The sequence below is a fragment of the Galeopterus variegatus genome, unplaced genomic scaffold, assembly GCF_000696425.1.
Source record: "Galeopterus variegatus unplaced genomic scaffold, G_variegatus-3.0.2 Scaffold3509, whole genome shotgun sequence".
In the NCBI taxonomy this organism is placed as follows: Eukaryota; Metazoa; Chordata; class Mammalia; order Dermoptera; family Cynocephalidae; genus Galeopterus; species Galeopterus variegatus.
In genome coordinates this window covers 141,107-161,911 of record NW_007729620.1, presented here as the reverse complement: position 1 = coordinate 161,911, position 20,805 = coordinate 141,107, and the positions used below count along the sequence as shown (strand labels likewise).

Sequence of the window (20,805 nt, the reverse complement as noted above, 5' to 3'; positions counted from 1 at the left end):
TTATCAGCACCACACTCTCCCGAGTGAGCCACGGGCCGGCCCCATCAACCAGCCTATTTTTGCTTGCCTGTGGTACATGTGTGAATAGGTGTGCGAGCTTTCACTTGAGAAAAGGGTTTCAGTCCTTACAAAAAAAAAACAAGTTGGGAGAATCACTAGCCTAATCCAATGGCTCTCAGAGTAGCTCCTAGACTGGCAGCATCAGCATCACGGAGAACTTTTAGAAATGCAAATTGTCGGGCGCCATCCCAGACCTACTGAATAAACTCCGGGGACGGGCCCAACTATGTGTTTTAATAACATCCAGAGTGTAGGAAAACCGAGACCTAGTTGTGGGTCAAGGGCAGGGCTGGGAAGAGAACCCACGTCTCCCAGTCCCGGAGGGCCAGGCATGAGGAGGCGGCCTCTGTCCAACCCTCCTCTCCTTCTCCCAAGGCCATGCTGCCGCTCCTGCTGGGCCTGCTGGGCCCGGCCGCCTGCTGGGCCCTGGGCCCGGCCCCCAGCTCCGGCTCTTCCGAGCTGCGCTCGGCCTTCTCGGCGGCACGCACCACCCCGCTGGAGGGCACGTCGGAGATGGCGGTGACCTTCGACAAGGTGTACGTGAACATCGGGGGCGACTTCGACGCGGCCACGGGCCAGTTCCGCTGCCGCGTGCCCGGCGCCTACTTCTTCTCCTTCACGGCCGGCAAGGTCGGCCTTCTCGGCGGCGCGCACGCGCAGCCTGGTGGGCTCGGACGCGGGTCCCGGGCCGCGGCACCGGCCGCTCGCCTTCGACACGGAGTTCGTCAACATCGGCGGCGACTTCGACGCGGCGGCAGGCGTGTTCCGCTGCCGCCTGCCGGGCGCCTACTTCTTCTCCTTCACGCTGGGCAAGCTGCCGCGCAAGACGCTGTCGGTGAAGCTGATGAAGAACCGCGACGAGGTGCAGGCCATGATTTACGACGACGGCGCGTCGCGGCGCCGCGAGATGCAGAGCCAGAGCGTGATGCTGGCGCTGAGGCGCGGCGACGCCGTCTGGCTGCTCAGCCACGACCACGATGGCTACGGCGCCTATAGCAACCACGGCAAGTACATCACCTTCTCCGGCTTCCTGGTGTACCCCGACCTCGCCCCCGCCGGCCCGCCCGGCCTCGGGCCTCCGGAGCTCTGAGCCCGGCCGGGAGAGGAGCCCGGAGGGCCGCGGGCGCTCATGCCGAGCCGGTCCGCGGCCCGAACGCCCCGCCGGCTTCACTCTGCCAATAAAGTGCGCCTCGCCCGCCTGTCAGCCGAGCTCCCGCGCTCTGTCCTGCCTGCGACGCCTTGGCCCCGGGGCGGGAAGGGAAGGCACTGAGGCCCTCAGGCCCGAAGCGGGGGTCGCAAGTCCGAGGGCAGGATTCGGTCAGCCCCGGGAGGGGAGGGCGAGGAGGGAATTTGAACCATCCATAACCCTTGGTGGGCCTCTCTGTCTGACTCCTTTCCATTGACCTACGACCTCATTCTTAAGACCCGCTGAGTCCTTTCTGTGACAAGGGCACCGCCCCGCCACCCCCCTGGGGACATGGGATTCACTACTTCTTCCAGGAGGGCGTGGGAATGGAATGGGAAGCTGATACCTGGTTGCCCTGACCTGCCCGCCCGGGGTGGGGAGGGTGGTTTGGTCAGGGCAGGGGTTACTTACTCTGACAGAATGACACAAGCTCCAGGAGGCCAGGACCGAACAGTTTATGGAAAGAGCTACACAGAATCAGGGCTACACCCACCCCAGCCCACCTCAGCTTGTCTCTCTCTCCGTGGGTCCTCTCCCAGCCTTACTCCCTCTTCTGGGGCTCTGGAGTCTGGTTAAGATGGACCCAGACGTTTTTCTCCTCCCTCCCCCGAAAGAAGTAGTGTTCATTCACCTGCTTCCCTCCACTCCTCCAACAGACAGAACTCAAAAAGTCCAATCTGTTCTCCCACCCAGGTGGGGAACTTGGAGGCGTAGGGACCCCAGAGCCTTGGTTGATCTTAAGGGGTATCTAAATTAGAACTGGGTGCTGAGCACTTACAGATTCCACAGGACCTCTCACAGACTGCCAGGGTAGGAGTTGGGAGGGTCTGACCTGGTCTTACTTAGGTGCAGCTTTCCTTTTAGCATTTCTTATTTATTTATTTATTTTTAAAAAGATGACCAGTAAGGTATCTTAACCCTTGACTTGGTGTTGTCAGCACCATGCTCTCCCAAGTGAGCTAACCCGCCATCCCTATCGGCCGGCCTTCCTTTTAGCATTTCTTATTTATTTATTTATTTTTAAAAAGATGACCAGTAAGGTATCTTAACCCTTGACTTGGTGTTGTCAGCACCATGCTCTCCCAAGTGAGCTAACCCGCCATCCCTATCGGCCGGCCTTCCTTTTAGCATTTCTTAAACACATTTCTCAACCCTGACCCTTGACCCAGCGAGCGCGCACACGCACGCACCCTGCAAGTCCTGCCTGTAGCTCTGCGCCTACTGTACTTGCTGCCTGGCCTATCAGGGTCCAGGGAACCTGATGGGGTAGGATTAAGCAGAGGGGATGCAGGGAGGAGAGAAAGGGGTGTCCTGGGTGCAAGCCAAACCCAAAGATCTGAACACAGTGGGAAGAACTTGGTGCCAGATGGAAGACCCTGCCTAGGATGGGTCTGGCTCAGGTTGGGGGGAGGGGGCCGTGGTTATAAGGGAGGGGTGAATGGCAGCTGAAAAGGAAGGGTCAGGGGAAAGGGTCAAGGATCAATGCCCAGGGCCCCAGCGAAGGGGCCTGGTCCTGGGGGCAGAAGCCCTTGCACAGGTCCCAGAGTGTTTCCTGTGCCAGGAGGGTGAAGACCTGGGCCCAACGACCCCTCTCCTCAGCCTCACTAGCTGCATGGAGCCGGTAGACACAGGACAGGCCTGTGAGGAGCATGTGTTCAAAGTCCCAAGGGCTGAGAGGAGGCCCCTTCCGCAGGTTCTGGAGCTGCTTCAGCTGCTGCTCAGCACCCTCCAAGTCTCTGGGCACCCGGTGCTGTAGGAGGAGCCTGAGTCGGCGGCCTGGATGTGTGGATGCTAGTTCTTCATCCTGGATGTGCAGCTGCCCCATGATATCCAGCTCCAGTCCAGCCCAGAGCAGCTGTAAAGGGAGCCACGTAAGGGGTGGGCTGTGGCCTGGGGAGCAGGGCAGGGAGCAAGAGTGGGCCGGGGGGGGCATAAGCAGGTAGTAGGACCATGCTGGGTTGCCCACTCCCGCCCGACCGCCAGCAAGGACACCCTAAGACATCCCTCTTCCCAGCCCTGAGCTTAGGGACACTCCCACCCCCATGTCCCAGGCTGGGAGGAAAGACCTCAAACATCACTTCCGGGGCCTCTGGCTCCTGCAGGCCACCTCCCACGCTGGTGCTGTCCATGGGCTGCCCTGGGGCAGCAGAGAGGAGTCAGGCCCCTGCTGTGCTCCACCCTGAATGCCCCAGCCTCCCAGAAGTGCCCCTCAGCTGTGTGGTAGGGGTCCCTAGTAGTTCTATCTACAAAAGGGCAGGAAAGCCATGCCATGCTTCCCTCCTGTCCCCCACATGCATACACATGCACATTGACATTCACCCTCCCAGGCATGGGCCTTGTGACCCCAAAAGCATCATCCCAAGCCTGATTACCATCTTGGCAAATGCCCAGGACTCCTTTAACTTTCACAATGCCCTTGGTAAAGAGCTCCAGGCCCCATGGGTCACAAGACCCTTCCCCTCCCCCTTCCTTTCCCTATAATTATCTGGGGTCAGTGTGACCTAAAATAGTGCCAATGACCCTCCCCACAGGATGAGGAGTTCTTTGGGAAGAATTTATTCTTTCCCTCCTCCTCCTCAGTAGTGGATCCTGTGCAAGGCAGGGAGGACCGGGCAGGACAGAATCTCTGTTGCAGCTTCCTCTATCCCACACCCTGGGGTGTTGCCTAGTTCTTGCAATGATTGTCCCAAGCCCAGGGAAGGTCAAGAGACCTTGCTTTGAGCATCAGCTGGAATAAGCCCAGGGCCCTGCTCTGTCCAGGGCCAGCATTAAGAGCACCTAGGGCTATCTCCCTAGGCTTCACCTGGACCTTTCCAGTTCTGGGGATGGGGCCCACACCATTACCCACTGCAGTACATGTCACCCTGGTACCCATCATGCCCACATTTCCTCTGCCTTGCTAGGCTCAGATAGGGCCAACTGTAACTGCTGTCAACCCAACAGCTTTCCTTGGCTTCTATCCACCCATCCTGAAGCCCCGGTACCTGCATGGTGCTGGGTTGTAGTAACCCCAGGGAGAAGGAGGCAAATAGCTACAACTAGGTAAACCAAGAACTGCAGTGTTGCAGCCATTCTCCACCACGTCGTCTGAGTCTCTCTCCCCAGCAGCTCTCGGCTCCCTCATCTGCCTGCCACACACCCCGGCTTCAACTTTCCACTGCAGGCTGCCCCAGTGTTCCGTTTTACGTCAGTCTTCAATGCTGAACAGGGAGGGGCTGGCCAGGGAAGGGCTGGCCGTGGCCTCCGTCACCTCCCGGGCACTCTTTCCATCCCTTGGAAGTGGGAATCTTTGGTTGTTGGCAGGAGCCTGGCTCCCTGCTTGTCAGGCTCTCAGCCTGTTCCTGCCCAGATGGGCAGGATGCTTAGATAATAGGAAAAAGGTGTTTGGTAGCCAACAGCTCTAGCCTGGCCCTCTCAAGCCCAGGGAGTAACACTACCTACTATCTGTCCTCACCCTCAAAACATCCTGTAACTGAGACCAGCCCCTACACCCAGTCCAGCCCAGCCCAGCCCAGCCTCCAGGGAGCCCCAGAGCAGCCAAGAGCGTCAGCTGCAAAGTCTGGTCCTCCAAATGCATGGTGGGCGGGCTGGATGGCCCATGGACAGGCAGAGCACTCCCATCTCAGGCATTCAGCCACAGCGTGAACAGATCCTAGACCAGCTGGGGTGGGTAGACAGACAAATCTGCAGCTCCTTAGTACTTTTTTGCCCCAGCCCTGGACCCCCTCTATTTGCTAACAACATTCCTAGCTCAGGCCAGGAACTGGAAGATTCCCTTAGCCCAAGTGTGATGGGCTATGAGGCTGCAGGGAGTAGTACATAGTGTCTAAGACTCAAAAATGAGCTGAGGTTCTTCCTGGCCCTGACTATTGGTTTATGGAACCCTGTGGATGTCTGGGTGAGATGAGAGTGTCACTTCTACCCGTTATAAGCGCACAGGAAGTGGTGAGTCTAAGTAGGAATTTATTTACACAGACACTCAATTATAGATAAGGCGCTTTCTAGGATCCACATGCTTTCCCTGGACTACTTGACTTCAGGCTTCTTGGCTTCAGGCGGCTTGTCTCCGGCTTCAAGCTTGAGACTCTCAGGGGGCTGGCGATAGGCAGGGAAAGCCTCCCAAGGGCTGTTCAGGTCAAACTTTCGGAACTCTTGGGCCAACTCCACTGGCTCAGCCACCACCCGCTTCACCTCATCATCATAGCGTAACTGCAGGGCAAAAGGCAGGCTTGAGTACTGAGGAAGGCCTTGTTACAGTCAGTAAGGAGCCCACTTTCACAAGGCCATGGTGCCCAGTTCCTGTCCCTCTCTGTCCTTGACTCCTGTCCCAGCCTCTGTCAATAAGTCTCCATCCACATCTGTGGTACCTACCAGGCCACTTCCCAACCAGCTAGTATGGGATCCCAAAATGGCCTCTACCTCTCATTCCCTGCTGGACTGGGTCAGACTCCTCTGCCCACCACCACATCATAAGCTCTGAACCCTTTTCCAACAGAACTGACTCTGCTCACCCCCACACACTCCTATAAGATAATAGTAAGCATTTGCCCAAGATTAGGGAGCAGTCAGTAGCTGAAAAGAGTAAACTTAAACTGGCAGGCGTACTTCAAACCCTGTGGCCTTGGGATTATCACTGTCAAGATCTAAAGCAGTACATATGGTATGGCTGTTCTTATTATTGGAGGATTAGCTGGATCAGGAAAGGATAACCAGGTGCTGGAGTGAAGAGGCAAACCAGGTAAGGGAGACAGCAGGGCTAAGTGAAAGGGAAAAGAGAGGGAAGTAGCACTGACCAGAAGTAGCATGAGAAAGAAATGGGAGCATGGAAAGCACTAAGAAAACAGGAGCATTCAGGTACAAAGGAGCAGGGCTGGAATAACACATATCAACATTCCTAAAAAGTTACTTTACAAAATTCACATGTGTGTATGTATATAATAGATGATCTTCTTGCTAATAAACAACCTGTAGCACCACTGAAATTTTTCATGAGGACTTGTCACAAGTTACTGATCCTGCCTCTAGCCATTCTTTCTTTTTTTGGTGGCTGGCCAGTATGGGGATCTCAACCCTTGACCTTGGTGTTACAACACTGCATTCTAACCAAATGAGCTAACCAGACAGCCCTCATTCTTGAGAGCTGAACATTTAGTGCCTTCCCTTTCAACTGCATTCCCAGAGATCCAGAGCAGGGTAAAATAATTCTCTGCTTTCAGGTCTTGGGGACAGACTGTCTGCCTTGATCATTAAAATGATCATAACAGTAATGGCTAGCATCAGTCGAGCATTTACAATATACTAGTCTTTACATACTTAATGCTCACCACAAATCCACCACTTAAGTGCTGTTATTGCTTCCATTTTACAGATGAGGAAACTGAGTCATAGTCAAATTAAATAATTTGCCCCAGATTACAGAAGTGAAACTAAGATTTGAATCTAGAGCCTATGCTCTTAAACCACCACAATCCACAAACCATCTATGCACAGGATCCCCCAGGTTCCCTACAAGTCCCTCCCTGAGGCTGCTGTTCCAGTTCCAAGTCTCCTACCTCAACATAGCCAGAAAGGGGGAAGTCTTTCCGGAAAGGATGTCCCTCGAAGCCATAATCTGTCAGGATCCTTCTTAGGTCAGGGTGGTTAGCAAAGAAGACTCCAAACATGTCCCAGATCTAGAAAAGAGGCCACAAGCAACCAGTCCATCAGGGCCAACAACAGGGGTGAGTGGCTGCACTGAATCCCATAGTTTCAACCAATTCCACAGCTCTGGCCCAGAGGCAGGGTCCACCACATCTGGTAACTCACCTCCCTCTCATACCAGTTGGCTGCCTTGTACACAGGGACACTGGACTCAATGGGCGTCAGCTCATCTGTATAGGTCTTCACACGGATCCGTGAGTTGAAGCGCAGAGACAGCAGGTTGTAAACAATCTAGGGAGAACAGAGGGAGCTGGAGGATCAAGATGGCCATAGGTTGACGGGTCTGGGGTAAGAGTCCTTGGGTGGGAGCATCAGTTGTGAGGATACAGGGTGGGCTAGGGTTCAAACATGTGACCCTGCCTTCTGTTCTGAAGCTTAAAACCTGAAGTTGCCCCTAAACTTACAACTACTTCCAAAGGCCCAGGCCACAGCTGTAGCTCAGCATGCCTGTCTTTGCTCATACTACTCCCTCTGTCTGGGATATCTCTCTGCCCACCCTCTCCCCCTGGCTAATTCCTGGTCTGCTCATCTGTTAAGATTCATCACAAACATTTGCTCTCTTCAAAGAAGCTTCCCATACAAGGCTAAACGCCACACCTGCATTCTTAAAGAAAGCATCCCTCTAACATCCTATGTATTATGTTACTATTGTAAGCTGTTTCTGTGTCTTTCTCCCTCACTAGAATGTGAGGGACTCCTGGAGGGCAGATATTGGGTTACTTCTCTCTTGATCTCAGGGACTGGCATATAGATGACCAGTAAATAACAATAGCTAAATATATTGAGAACTTAATGTGTACTAGTAATTTACCTGCACTACCTCATTTGATCCTTACAACCACCCTATAAAATAGGAACCTTATGCTTATTTTGCAGATAAGAACACTAAGGCTCAGAAAGATCAAACAAAACGTTGACATCACACAGCCTGTTAGTGACAGCCAGGATTCAAGCTTAAGGTCTACTTGATTCTGAAGTTTAACTGCTATGCTCTACTGTTTGACACAAACTGAAACTAAGGAGGTTATGGTTCCCATAGGTAGCTGTCACTCTGAAACTTTTGTCCCCTATCCTACCCTTACTTCCCAAACCTCAAATCTCTTGACTGACCTCAAAACGGTTCTGCCGGGTTGGGATGTCCACTGCTGTCAAGTCAGCCAAGGACTTGAATTGTGCATTGGTGTGATCTCTGAGGAAAGTCAGCACTGGGATGACTCCATCAGGATGGATACAGATCTCTAACTCATTGAAGCAGGATACCTGCATACATGGAAGGGAGGTGAGAGGGAACAAAGAGCAACTGAGGGAACAGCTAACTTCCACTGGAGTCTCCTGGTCTAAGGCAGAGAAAGAAGCCCAAGTTTGGGAAGGAGGAGTCTGTGGTTTCTCAGAAATCAGGCAGCCCAATCCCACAAGCCCTGAGAACATGGTTCTTTCTTGACTCAGACCCAAACAACAGTAGTGAATATTACCTGAACTTGTTGGACATACTTGGGCAGGATTTCAGCCACATATTCTCCAAAAGCTGAGAGCTGATTGCGGGCCACATCATTCCGTGGTCTGACAGTGGCTGGAAGGAAAAGGCATATTTAACAAAGGAATGGAGAAGGCAGCAGCCAGCCCAACATCCAGTCTCTTGGGCTTGTAAGGGATGTCATCCCCCAGCAGGGCTCCCTGCAGAACCTTGAGAAAGGTGCAGGCGAAGTTTCCTCTTCCAAGGAATAGGAATTGATGAAAACCTGGGGAAAACGCCACCTCAACTACACAGTCCACAAAGACTCTTCTCATTACTGCAGCTGGGGTGTTTGCCTCTTCTCAAAACTATTCCATGATTCCTCCCTCACACTGCCTGCATTTCTGCTGAAGCAGCATAGTCTCAGCCTTCCTACCAGACTAGGAGCTCTTTAAGGATGGAGAGCAGAACTTCTGCTCTTGTACCAATTCTCAAACTAGGAACTTCAGGGCTGTCAAACACTCTCAGATTATCTCTTTGAAACCCCATTTAAAAAAAATCAATAAGAAAACTGAGGCCCAGAAAGGGAGAAATGCCAGGTCTCCTAACTTCCAGTCTGCTTATGTTGACTATAACATAGTATCACTGAGCACAAACATCACAGGTAGCAAAGTAATGGTTAAGTGTCCTTTGCCTTTGGCAGCAGACAGGCCTCCTCTGTCATTTGCTAGGTCTGTGACCCTAAGCAACTTAATTCTCTAGACTGTTTCTTGATCTATAATACAGAGCGTTAAAATACTATCTACCTCATAAGGCTGTTGTGAGGACTAAGATAATTCACTAAAACGTGTAGCGAGGTGCCTGGCACGCAGCAAGCACTCAATTAACGTGATCTACTATTATTACCGAGCTCTGAGGCCCAAGGGTTACGTTCCTGCTCTCAAAGAGCTGACAGTTTAATCAGAAAAAAGGGGATAGGGACTGGCCGGTTAGCTCAGTGGGTTAGAGCGCAGTGTTGTAATGCCAAGGTCGAGGGTTTGGATCCCCATACAGGACTGCCGCCAAAGAAAAAAAGGGAGGGCGGGGTCACGGAAAAGGACAAGGGACAATCTGGGCCATCAGAGAAGCCTAAGGGCACAGGGAGGGCTCGATTATGTCTGCAGAGTGAAGACCACTGCAGTCAGGTCTCCAAAGACAAGCACAGACTTGCCAAGAGGATGCAGGAAGGACAAAGACAAACATTGACGAAGACAATGAAGGGACGCCCACCGATAGTCCGGAGAAGAGCGCTGCCCGCACATACTCACGGCGCGTGTCAGCCGCGGCGCTCTCCCTTCTCACCGGCAGCAACAGTACCGAGGGTCGCCCAGCCCCTGCACGGGGAGATAAAAGGCACAGACAAGCGGGGTGAGGCCTGAGGAGCTCTCTGCGCTGGGCACGCCGCTGCTCCTGACCCCGGCCTCACCCATCTGCCCCCTGCTCACCCCTGGCCAGAGCCGCGAACCCCACCAGCCCGCGCCACCAGACTCTGGCTGCAGCCGTCGTCGCCATATTCCCCGGATACAGACCAGGCAGCTGAAGGATAGCAGGCAGGACACGGAGCCCCAAGGGCACGGACCGGAAGCGGAAGTGTGCGGCGGATCTCCTTCCGGGCGGACCCGGGGCCGGAAGCAGAGGTTCCGGGTTCCGGGATGAAAGGAGGGAACGCAGGTGAAAAAGCGAGACGGGCAGGTAGGGGAAACCGTGAGGTGAAGGTAACCGTAGCTCGGTGTCGCGGAGGCTGGAGTGAAGGCGAGGCATTGAAGAACCGGACGGGTGAGAGGAGGGAAAGGAGCGGGCGTTCTTGGTTCTATGTTCCACACCCCTTCCCCACTGCTGGAGCTAAGCTTTTGAGGAGGGCGGGCGGGCCTGAAAAACTGTTTCCCTGGCGACCGTTTCCCAGGTGACTCCAGGTGGAGCGGGTACACTGCACTGGGCTATGGGCCTCCTAGTGCCCCGGGCTGGTGACTGTCTCAAGTTCTGGGATGGAGGCTTGAGGAGTCTAAGGCGAGCGGCAAAGTGGGCGGGGGGGGGGAAGGGGGGTTGGAAGAGAGAAGCTCAGAAGAGAGGAAACGTGGGTTTGACGAATGTCCCAGGACAGGCCTCTTATCGGAGAGCCTGGACCCCGTGCGCAGGGGTAGAGAGGACCTGGCCGCAAGGACGTGGGGATCTTTTTTGTCTAGTTCTTCTGCCCCCGAGCTTCACTAATTTTATGCCCGAATTGTTTGTTTAGAAAGGCTTTTAAGATCACAGGCTTTCTCCAGCCACTTGCTTTCATATGTTCCTAAATCCCAAGCCTTTTGTTACGTCATAGAAAGGAATATTCCGTCTTTTCTCAGGGAAACACCCAGAATTGGAACTTTTGTTGATTTCATCGGGGGAGGGGCACTATGGTAGGATAATGAACACAGTTTTGGTTGAAGGAGAGCGTCAGGGACATCACTGGCGGGGCCAGCACGAAGACCAATCTGGAGCCACTTTACTATCACTTTTTCCATCTTCTTTTCTGAGTTTGGTCAGTTGGATGCACAGATAAATAAGGCTGTGAATTCCCCAAGTCACTCAGTGTGGTGTTGCTTTGCAGACAGCTGGCAGAGAAAATTGGCTACCATGGAATCACCAGAGGAACCTGGAGCATCCATGGATGAGAACTACTTTGTGAACTACACCTTCAAAGATCGGTCACACTCAGGCCGTGTGGCTCAAGGCATCATGAAACTGTGTCTTGAGGAGGAGCTCTTTGCTGATGTCACCATTTCAGTGGAAGGCAGGGAGTTTCAGCTCCACCGGCTGGTCCTCTCAGCTCAGAGCTGTTTCTTCCGGTCCATGTTCACTTCCAATCTGAAGGAGGCCCACAACCGAGTGATTGTGCTGCAGGATGTCAGCGAGTCTGTTTTCCAGCTCCTGGTTGATTATATCTACCATGGGACTGTAAAACTTCGAGCTGATGAGCTGCAGGAAATTTATGAGGTGTCAGATATGTATCAGCTGACATCTCTCTTTGAGGAATGTTCTCGGTTTTTGGCCCGCACAGTGCAAGTGGGAAACTGCCTTCAGGTGATGTGGTTGGCAGATCGGCACAGTGATCCTGAGCTCTACACTGCTGCCAAGCACTGTGCCAAGACTCACCTGGCCCAGCTGAAGAGCACAGAGGAATTTCTCCACTTGCCCCACCATCTACTCACTGATATCATTTCAGGTAAATTTAGGGAGGGGGCATATCATACCCACCTAGGGTACGATGTTCAGTAGATGTTCTAGTTTAGGGGAAAGGAAACCTCAAGCTTCCAGGGATTAATTTACATCATTCGTGGTAAGAATTTAGATACCTGCAGCAAGAGATTGAGTTGACATTCAGTGTATCTGCTGTCAGAGAGTTTTCTTACAGAGGAAGAAGCCAGGGAAGTAAAAGCAGCAGCATTTACCCAGAAAAGGTAGTAAAGAGCTGTTTGTATTATACACTAGTCTGTCCTATTCCTAGATGTTCTCATCTGTCCTGTACTTTGCATGTACCTATGGGATTAGTTACCTAAATAGCAAGACATTTAACAGACTTTTTTAGTGATGGGCCAACTTTAGGTAACAATGCTAACCCTGCAAGTAACGTATACTTTAGTTGTGAGCTCTGAAGACTAGTAGATTGCTTCCATGGCAAATGGGAGCATATCAAGCCATCCATTAATTTTATAAATATATATATATGTATACACATACATACATACATACACGAGGGTACTTCAAAATTTCATGAAAAAATAGAATGGAAAGATAATATGAATCTTACAACTCTTAGCAGTGGAAAAATTTTTTTAAAAAGTTAGGGCTGGCCATTTAGGTCGGTTAGAGCACAGCCTTGTAACACCAAGGTTAACAGTTCAGGGTTTGTTGTACCGGCCAGCTGCCAAAAATAAAAAAAGTTGATACGAATCTTTCCATGAACTTTTTGAAGTACCCTTGTATACACATGGTGCTAGTCTAATAAAGTGGTTCACTTCTTTAAATCTCCTTGCTCTAAATTTCCCTTTCGGATTGTTATTGACCATGCCATTCCTCTGGCTCTCACAGATGGAGTTCCATGTTCCCAGAACCCAACAGAGGCAATAGAAGCCTGGATCAATTTTAATAAAGAGGAAAGAGAGGCTTTTGCAGAGTCACTCAGGACTAGCTTGAAGGTAAGGCAGATTTCTTGAGTTGGAACACCATAATCTCCGTGCATTCTGGTCATTAGTTGGCATGGCCTCTTTGATGGCTATTGAATAAGTCAGTGGCTTGAGGTTGATATGAGCTGGGGAGAATATGTTTGTTTTGGGGTTGTTTTTGTTTGGTGTCTGGCAGTAGGGATCGAAATGATAAGTTTCTGACCCCAGAAGCCACCAATCCATAAGCTACAAAGTTCCTTGAGAGAACTGCTTTTTAGTTAACAATCCTAAGCACCTTTTGTCTGAAGCACTGGCTTATGGTAGTTTAAAAAAAGATGCAAGGATGGGTGCAACAGATTCTCTGCCCCAGTATAAAATGCTTAGAAGAAAGGGTAGAGGAGAGCCAGAATGACACACAGTAACTAGAGGGGAGTAGGTTAGAACAAGATACAAGTGTAGCCTAGAACTGACAGATGGCATTTATAATTTTAATTTTGCCAATAGGAAATTGGGGAGAATGTGCACATTTACCTGATCGGGAAGGAGTCATCTCGTACCCACTCATTGGCTGTGTCCTTGCACTGTGCAGAAGATGACTCCATCAGTGTAAGTGGCCAAAACAGCTTGTGCCACCAGATCACTGCGGCCTGCAAACATGGTGGAGACTTGTATGTGGTGGGAGGGTCCATCCCACGGCGCATGTGGAAGTGCAACAATGCCACTGTTGACTGGGAGTGGTGTGCACCTTTGCCCCGGGACCGGCTCCAGCACACCCTGGTGTCTGTGCCCGGGAAGGATGCCATATATTCACTGGGTGGCAAGACACTGCAGGATACCCTCTCCAATGCAGTCATCTATTATCGGGTAGGTGATAATGTGTGGACAGAAACAACCCAGCTAGAAGTGGCTGTGTCAGGGGCTGCTGGTGCCAACCTCAACGGGATCATCTACTTACTAGGGGGGGAAGAGAATGATCTGGACTTCTTTACCAAACCTTCCCGACTCATCCAGTGCTTTGACACAGAGACAGACAAGTGCCATGTGAAGCCCTATGTGCTGCCCTTCGCAGGCCGCATGCATGCAGCTGTGCATAAAGATCTGGTGTTCATCGTGGCTGAAGGGGACTCCCTGGTGTGCTACAATCCCTTACTAGACAGCTTCACCCGGCTTTGCCTTCCTGAGGCCTGGAGCTCTGCCCCATCCCTCTGGAAGATAGCCAGCTGTAATGGGAGCATCTATGTCTTCCGGGACCGATACAAAAAGGGGGATGCCAACACCTACAAGCTTGACCCTGCCACTTCAGCTGTAACTGTCACTAGAGGCATTAAGGTGCTGCTTACCAATTTGCAATTTGTGTTGGCCTAAGGGTGTGGGGGGCAGAGCAGCTGACTTCTTTGCGCTCCTCTTTTATCAGCACCTCCCCATCCAAATTCGAAGTCTCCTCGTCCCCAATTCAGAGTAATGTATTATTTTTTGGCACATATTAGAAAGGCAGTGCCTCAGTCCTTCCCTGAACCCATGGGGGTGTTCTGTTTGGGGCTTTTTAGACTGCTGCTAACCTGGCTACTTGAACTGAGAGCAAGCCAACCTGTTCTCTGCCATCCCCTGGTAATCCTTTGCCTCACTACAGATTGCTTAGAGCAAGCCTCTTCTCAGACTGTAGGCACAGTCTTCCCTCTTTACCTGATCAATGTTAAATAGGATCACCCTTGATCCCATGGCAGAAGGAAAGATGCCCAATTCCACTTTTTTTCTATAGCCTGCAAAGTGGCTAGTTGGATAATTTTTCCACAAAAAATTAGGTATTAGAGTTTTCCTTCAGGCTTTGTTTGGGAGAATGAACTAAGCTGAAGGTGTATTTCACCAGCAAGAGTCAACTCTAGAATTCTAAATGTTCTATCTATTTGTTTTCTCATCTATCTGTCAGGAAATGTAACTTTAGTTTTTATTTTTGGCTTATCCCAAGAGGTAAGCCAGAAAGTAGTAAGGATTATTTCTGATTAATAGCAGAAACTGTTTTTTAAACTCATATATATAAGGTCTCTGCTCTTTTAAAAGCTCTAAGCTAAGTCAGGAGCTAGGAACTGTTCATACAAATAAAAATTTTTGAACAGATATGTGTGTTCGTGTTGAGTTTTGGAGGGGTGACTGTCTAAGGGGAACTAATTACATCCCACACATTTCTAAGTCAGCAGCAACCCATACTTCCCTTTCTACACACCGGATGACTGCTCCAAAACTATGAGGGGAGCCCCACAGGGCCAGTGAAATTGGTATTGTCACAGTGACAAAGTGCCAGAGCTGAGTATTTCTCTTTTCTTTTCTAATGTTAAATGTCTTTGAGCTATGGTACTAAATATCATTAGGCATAATAGTAGGTACACCATAGATTTTTGTTGAATTTAGTATTTCTTTGACCCCCCATCCCTATCCCGTATCCCATGAATGCAAGCAAGCCACACTAAATCTCTTCCTCTCTAACCATGCAACAGTGTTATTCCAGGAAAATGAAATAAGACAAAGGAAGCAAAATTATCCATTACTTAGCACATTTCCGTTATGTCAAGTCTGGGCTTAGGCCCCTTTGGTCTTATTAAACTTTTTTACTCTGTATCAAGCAGAGTTAGCTTAAGTTCTTTCTAATCCATGTACTTCAAGTCTTTGATGTATCACCAGTCTCATCCTTTGCTGCCCCTGCATTTATCTTATAGAACTCTTTAAGAACTTTCAAGTGGCCAGGTCTGATATAGATGTGTGACCGGATCTTGGCGATGACTGTTATAGCTTCCTCTGGAGTCCAGTTGTGCACCTAAAGTACAGGGTAGGGAAATCAGTAGAGAAAAGAGAAGGTATTAAGGTGCCCTTGACCTATGAGCAGGGCCTAAAGGACTCCTAGAATTTCATTTTTTTATTTTTTTGTCTTTTTTGTGACTGGCCGCACCGTGCTCAGCCAGTGAGCGCACCGGCCATCCCTATATAGGATCCGAACCCGCAGCGAGAGCGCTGCTGCGCTCCCAGCGCTCCCAGCGCAGCACTCTCCCGAGTGCGCCACGGGGTTGGCCCAAATTTCATTTTTTTAAATACGCCATTTTGGGGGGCATGGAACCATGCTCCATGTAGTATAACAGGTCTTTGAAAAGTTCATGGAAGTATTTATATTATCTTTTAATTCAAATTTTCCATGAACTTTTTGAAGTACCTTTGTATAAATGGGAGAGTACTTTAACCATCTCAGTCAACCAGTCCTACAATACTATGCAACAGGCTGGGTGGACAAGTCAGTCTTTCTATCTAATTCTTTGCTAAACCCTGGAAAAAGAAGGTTGAACACATGAAGCTGAGATCCTAAGTTCAAGACTGCCTAGACCTACTCAATATCCCATCTGAGCTGGGCTTTTGGTTACAAGAATTTTTTTTTTTTTTTTTTTAAGATGACTGGTAAGGGGATCTTAACCCTTAACTTGGTGTTATCAGCACCACACACTCCCGAGTGAGCCACGGGCTGGCCCCCCTGGTTACAAGAATTTCTAGGGAAGAGTATATGGTAGATGTTTTTATGCAACTCGTCACTGTGGCTAGAAAAAAAGAATACTTTAAAATTTAGCTAGGAGGGTTATCTTTGTGTTCTAAGGATACTCTTTGGTTTAGAACTCAACACAATCAAGAAAATATGGACTTCTAGCTTGCTGGTTCTCAGTTGGCCCCAAACACCTTCCTGATGCCGTTTCCAGCAGAGTCCTTATGACCAAAGCTTTAGTATTGTCCAATAATATACTCACCAGTCCACAGTAACACAAACAAGCCTAAGCTGATTATATTTCCTTTCTCCTTAAACTATCCACATGACTTAGAAAACGTCTGCAGGAAGGGGCTGGCCAGTTAGGTCAGCTGGTTAGAGCACTGCCTTGTAACACCAAGGTCTAAGGGTGGCCAGCAGTGGCCCGCCACCAAAAAAAAAAAAATGTTTTGCAGGTACCAGACAAATAACAAAAATAAGTCAAGCTGTGAGGATGTAAGACAACAGGGATTGATGCAGGACCACAGGGTATTTGCTTCTTTTAAATATTTTTAAAGCATCTTACCTGCCAATCACAACAAATTGATAGGCAAAATTCAGCTTGGATCCTTTGTTTCTAGACACATGTCCAGAACTTTACTCTGAAATACTTGAAGAAACCTGAGTACTATAGAGCTGAAAGTGATGAGCACTATTATCTACAGTACTAGATTCCCTGACATATTATTTGTAACAAGTATTTCTAGCCTTTTGTTGAGGTTGAACATCCTTCACACCTTCACAATTTTTTTAAAAAAACATATGGGATATTTACTGGGGTAGCGTCCTGTGAAAAATGAAGTAGGAGTGAGCAAGAGTAGGGAGAGCCTTCAGAGCACAGTGAGGAACTAACAGTTTTGGAGGCTGGGAAGTCCAAGGTCCAGGGGACACATCTGGTGAGGGCCTTCTGGGTGGGAACTCTACAGGGTTCCATGTTGACCAAGGTGACACGTGGCATGAATGGGCTGAGCAAGAGTCCACACCTCCATTTTTTGAGTGCCTGCTGTAGGCCAGCACTTGTACTTTCTCATATTAGCTTCATACCAAATTTGGTTTGAAAACACTGAACATCAGAGAGAAGGAGCCACTTTTGCCTACCCTAGCTGGCAGGTAGCAGAGCCAGAGGTTAGCCTATCCCCAATGCTCAAGTATTTTCCACAGTACCATACTACTTGCCAATAACCTGAAATTGGGTACATGGCTCCTTCCAGCAAGGCCTGCCAGTAGTCCATGCTATTGAAGTTCTGGAAATCTGCTATAAATGGGGACAGTCCAGAAAGACCTTTCCTACCTGAATCAGATATGCTGCTACCATAGTGGCACTTCTGGAGCGCCCCGCCTTACAATGCACATAGACGCACTGGCCCAGCGACTGGTACTTGAGAGCAAACTGGACTCCTTTCTGGAGGTTAGCCAAGGTGGGGATCCCAGTCATGTCTACTGTGCTGAGCCGCAGTTGCTCGACCCCTACTCTCTTCCACTCCTGGAATCAGGTCCACCAACATGAAAAAGAGAATGAAAAAAACCTCATGATGGGCTCCGAAGAGGCAACTAGTGACAAGAACATTTCAGGGTTTACTACAATGTGAATATACTGTTTCCTGTTTTTTAAAAAAGAAACTACAGAAATTCCTTTAAAATGGCTGACCTACATGGTTAGCGTTTCATTAAACGACAGCTATGCTGTTGAGTTAGAATTATGTCCAAGATTGAAAGTGTTCTTAAACTGACCAGTTAGCTCAGTTGGTTAGAAAACACAGTGTTGTAACACCAAGGTCATGGGTTCAGATCCCCATCCTGGCCAGCCACAAAAAGAAAAAAAAAATGTGTTCTTACAGTACCTTTTGAGTACTTGAATTTCTTTTTTTTTTTTTCCCTTTTTGTCTTTTTTCGTGACCGGCAACGGATCACAACCCTCAGTGTCGCGCCCGTACCGGACCGGGACGGCAACGGGATCGCAACCCTCGGTGTTGCACCCGCACCTCGCTCAGCCAGTGAGCAGCCGTCTGTATGTGGGATCCGAACCCTCGGCGGGAGGGCCGCCACGCTCCCAAGCGGCGCACTGTAGCAGTGCGCCACCGGGCCGGCCCGAGTACTTGAATCTTAAGCTGCAAAATATGAGCTATATAAAATTCTGATGCAAAAGTTGTGTAACTGTGTTTATCTTGGCACCTTAATAGTGATCCAGATGCAGGCTTGGGTACTATGTTCCATAGGGCTTTCTATTTTTCTGTCCAAAGTCTCTTTTTTACCACTTTTTTTGAGGGAGCCCATGGTAAAAAGTAGAATTATCATTTTAAAATTAAAACAACGCGGGGACGGCCCAGTGGCGCACTGCGCTAGTGTGCCGCTTGGGAAGTGCGGTTGCGCTCCCGCCGAGGGTTCGGATCCCACATACGGACTGGTTCCCGCTCACTGGCTGAGCGAGGAGCGGGGGCAAAGCCGAGGGTTGCGATCCCGTTGCCGGTCCCGGTCCGGTACGGGGGCGACACTAAGGGTTGCGATCCGTTGCCGGACACAGAAAAAGACAAAAAAAAAAAAAAAAAAAAAAATTAAAACAACGCACCTATCTTAGTGCAATGTTATCACTTAAAAAGTAAAAATAAGAGAAATAAGACCTCTAACAAACTGGACAACTTTATTTTTGCTTCTTCAGATATGCTCCAGTTACTCTCGTTATTAACCTCTTTAGAAAGTACCAGAGAATTTTACACCTCTGAATGAAGGTCAGTATTTAATATTGCTCATGAAATTAACAAAAAATGAAAGCAAAATTTTGCAGCATGTGGCTTATGCATTAATTGCAGAAACACACGCAGAACTTGCTAAATACTCACATTCCTGGGCCCCACCCTAAAGTTCCTGAGTCAGAATCTCTGGGGCTATATGTACAAATAGCAGTCTTTGCTATTTTAGCAAGACTGCCAGATAACTTAAGTATATTAAAATGTGAAAACCACTGCCTTGGAGATTTCTTTTCTCTAGGTTAGTGGGATGATACAGCCACATCTTACAAATGTCAATGCCTTACACCTAGCAACCAAGCATTTTCTGTGGATGCCCAGTAGCTTTGGACTCTCCTTGCCTTGCTGGACTGACCACACTAGTAAACATTTACCATTTTGGCTGATTCCTGAGGCCTTGTGGCAAGGTACTTTGGGAAATACAAGGAAATGTTATCCATTCTTTAAAAACATATGCCATGACTAATCAATATATTTTAAATGTAAATCGCTAGTATTTTCAAGCTTTTAAAAAAATCTATGGAGAGCACCTCTCTGACTCTGTCAGATCGTGTTTCCCGGGTTGATACTCACCTTTGGCTTCCAACAAACTTTACAAAATAATAATAATAAATCTACAGGTTGAAAAAATAGCATCTCTATCAGGCTATATTAGTACAATAAATGAGAAAGATAATTGCTTAGTGCTAATAGATGTCGAACAGTATAATGATAAGGCAGTATCTTCTAATAACCATTGTGAAAGGTTCCACAAACAAGCATTCACATTTCATGAAAATTATGTTATAGGCCTGAACTTTATTATGACAGTACTTTGGAGTGCACCATAACCTCTAACCATAACCTCTAACTAATGAAAAACTCCCCCAAATCAGAGCCAAAAGAACACTTTGCAATTTTTCCATGTATAGCTTTATGATAATTTTTTTTTTTTTTTTGCGGCAGGCCCATAGGGGGATCCAATGGTGGGTGGGTGGGTGGGAGTGTGTGTGTGTGTGTGGTGTTTGAGTGTCTGTGTGTGTGTTTGTTTGAATGCCTAACACACTGCTTGACCCATTAAGTGTTGAATGAATGAATAAATGTATGAATGAAATCAACAAGGCACAGAAAAGTTGCCTTTTAATTTTAGTTACTGATTTTAGTTATCAATATTAAAAATACATTTGAACACAAAGGAGTAATCAGTTTTTGTCTACTTTTAAATGCCTTTCACAGTTACTTTCTATCCTACGTCCTATTGCAGCCATTTAAGCTCAGAAGACCAGAGCTTCCTGAGGAGGCAGAGAAGCCTGGGACCCCCAGACCTCCCTAACTCCCCCAGGCCCAGGGGCGGTGGGCGAGGCTGGCGGGCCCCGACCCTCCCCGGCGGCCGGATACAGCCCCCCGCGGGCCCGGGCCCCTCACCTGTGAGGAGTTGCACAGGAACCGGGTCTCATACTCCTCGTTCATGGTGATTACCCCGCGCACGTTTTCGTCCTGGACGAGCTGCCGAGGCAAAGACCGGGCTCAGCAGGGGCCGCGGGGAGGCTCCCGCCCCGGCCGGCTGCCCGGCGCGGCTCACCTTGCGCGTCATGCTCCGCAGCGGCAGCGCGCCCAGCATGTAAATTGAAACCACACTGAGATGCGATCTCACCCCGGTTAGGATTGCTAATATCCAAAAGACTGTGAACAATAAATGCTGGCGCGGTTGTGGAGAAAAAGGAACTCTCATATGTTGTTGGTGGGACTGCAAAATGGTGCAGCCTCTATGGAAAATGGTATGAAGGTTCCTCAAACAACTGCAGATAGATCTACCATATGACCCAGCTATCCCCCTGCTGGGAATATACCCAGAGGAATGGAAATCATCAAGTCAAAGATATACCTGTTCCCCAATGTTCATTGCAGCACTCTTTACAATAGCTAAGAGTTGGAACCAGCCCACATGT

General features: G+C 49.3%; 5 protein-coding genes across 5 annotated transcripts; 2 read left to right on the top strand and 3 right to left on the bottom strand.

Annotated features, from left to right (window-relative positions):
- Nucleotides 1-279: 279 nt before the first annotated feature.
- Nucleotides 280-1,264, top strand: C1QTNF4 (C1q and tumor necrosis factor related protein 4). Its single transcript, XM_008585280.1, has 2 exons — nt 280-653; nt 691-1,264. Exons 1-2 carry the CDS (start codon nt 439-441, stop codon nt 1,148-1,150), a joined length of 675 nt encoding a protein of 224 aa, XP_008583502.1. The 5' UTR covers nt 280-438; the 3' UTR covers nt 1,151-1,264.
- A 1,441-nt stretch (nt 1,265-2,705) lies between these two features.
- FAM180B (family with sequence similarity 180, member B) lies at nt 2,706-4,379 on the bottom strand. Its single transcript, XM_008585277.1, is given in 4 exon segments — nt 2,706-3,101; nt 3,313-3,383; nt 4,231-4,343; nt 4,345-4,379. Coding segments are annotated over 4 exon segments (606 nt in total). The 5' UTR covers nt 4,371-4,379.
- An 810-nt stretch (nt 4,380-5,189) lies between these two features.
- On the bottom strand, nt 5,190-9,950 carry NDUFS3 (NADH dehydrogenase (ubiquinone) Fe-S protein 3, 30kDa (NADH-coenzyme Q reductase)). The gene is made up of 7 exons (XM_008585279.1): nt 9,884-9,950; nt 9,669-9,772; nt 8,419-8,532; nt 8,057-8,206; nt 7,052-7,177; nt 6,799-6,918; nt 5,190-5,455 (listed from the first exon to the last, which is right to left on the bottom strand). Exons 1-7 carry the CDS (start codon nt 9,948-9,950, stop codon nt 5,273-5,275), a joined length of 864 nt encoding a protein of 287 aa, XP_008583501.1. The 3' UTR covers nt 5,190-5,272.
- Nucleotides 9,951-9,999: 49 nt separating this feature from the next.
- Nucleotides 10,000-14,692, top strand: KBTBD4 (kelch repeat and BTB (POZ) domain containing 4). Its single transcript, XM_008585276.1, has 4 exons — nt 10,000-10,214; nt 11,023-11,637; nt 12,504-12,610; nt 13,082-14,692. The coding sequence occupies exons 1-4, from the start codon at nt 10,091-10,093 to the stop codon at nt 13,940-13,942; spliced, it is 1,707 nt and encodes a 568-aa protein (XP_008583498.1). The 5' UTR covers nt 10,000-10,090; the 3' UTR covers nt 13,943-14,692.
- A 351-nt stretch (nt 14,693-15,043) lies between these two features.
- Nucleotides 15,044-20,477, bottom strand: PTPMT1 (protein tyrosine phosphatase, mitochondrial 1). Its single transcript, XM_008585275.1, has 4 exons — nt 20,439-20,477; nt 20,282-20,362; nt 17,425-17,616; nt 15,044-15,386 (listed from the first exon to the last, which is right to left on the bottom strand). Exons 1-4 carry the CDS (start codon nt 20,475-20,477, stop codon nt 15,231-15,233), a joined length of 468 nt encoding a protein of 155 aa, XP_008583497.1. The 3' UTR covers nt 15,044-15,230.
- Between the last annotated feature and the right edge of the window lie 328 nt (nt 20,478-20,805).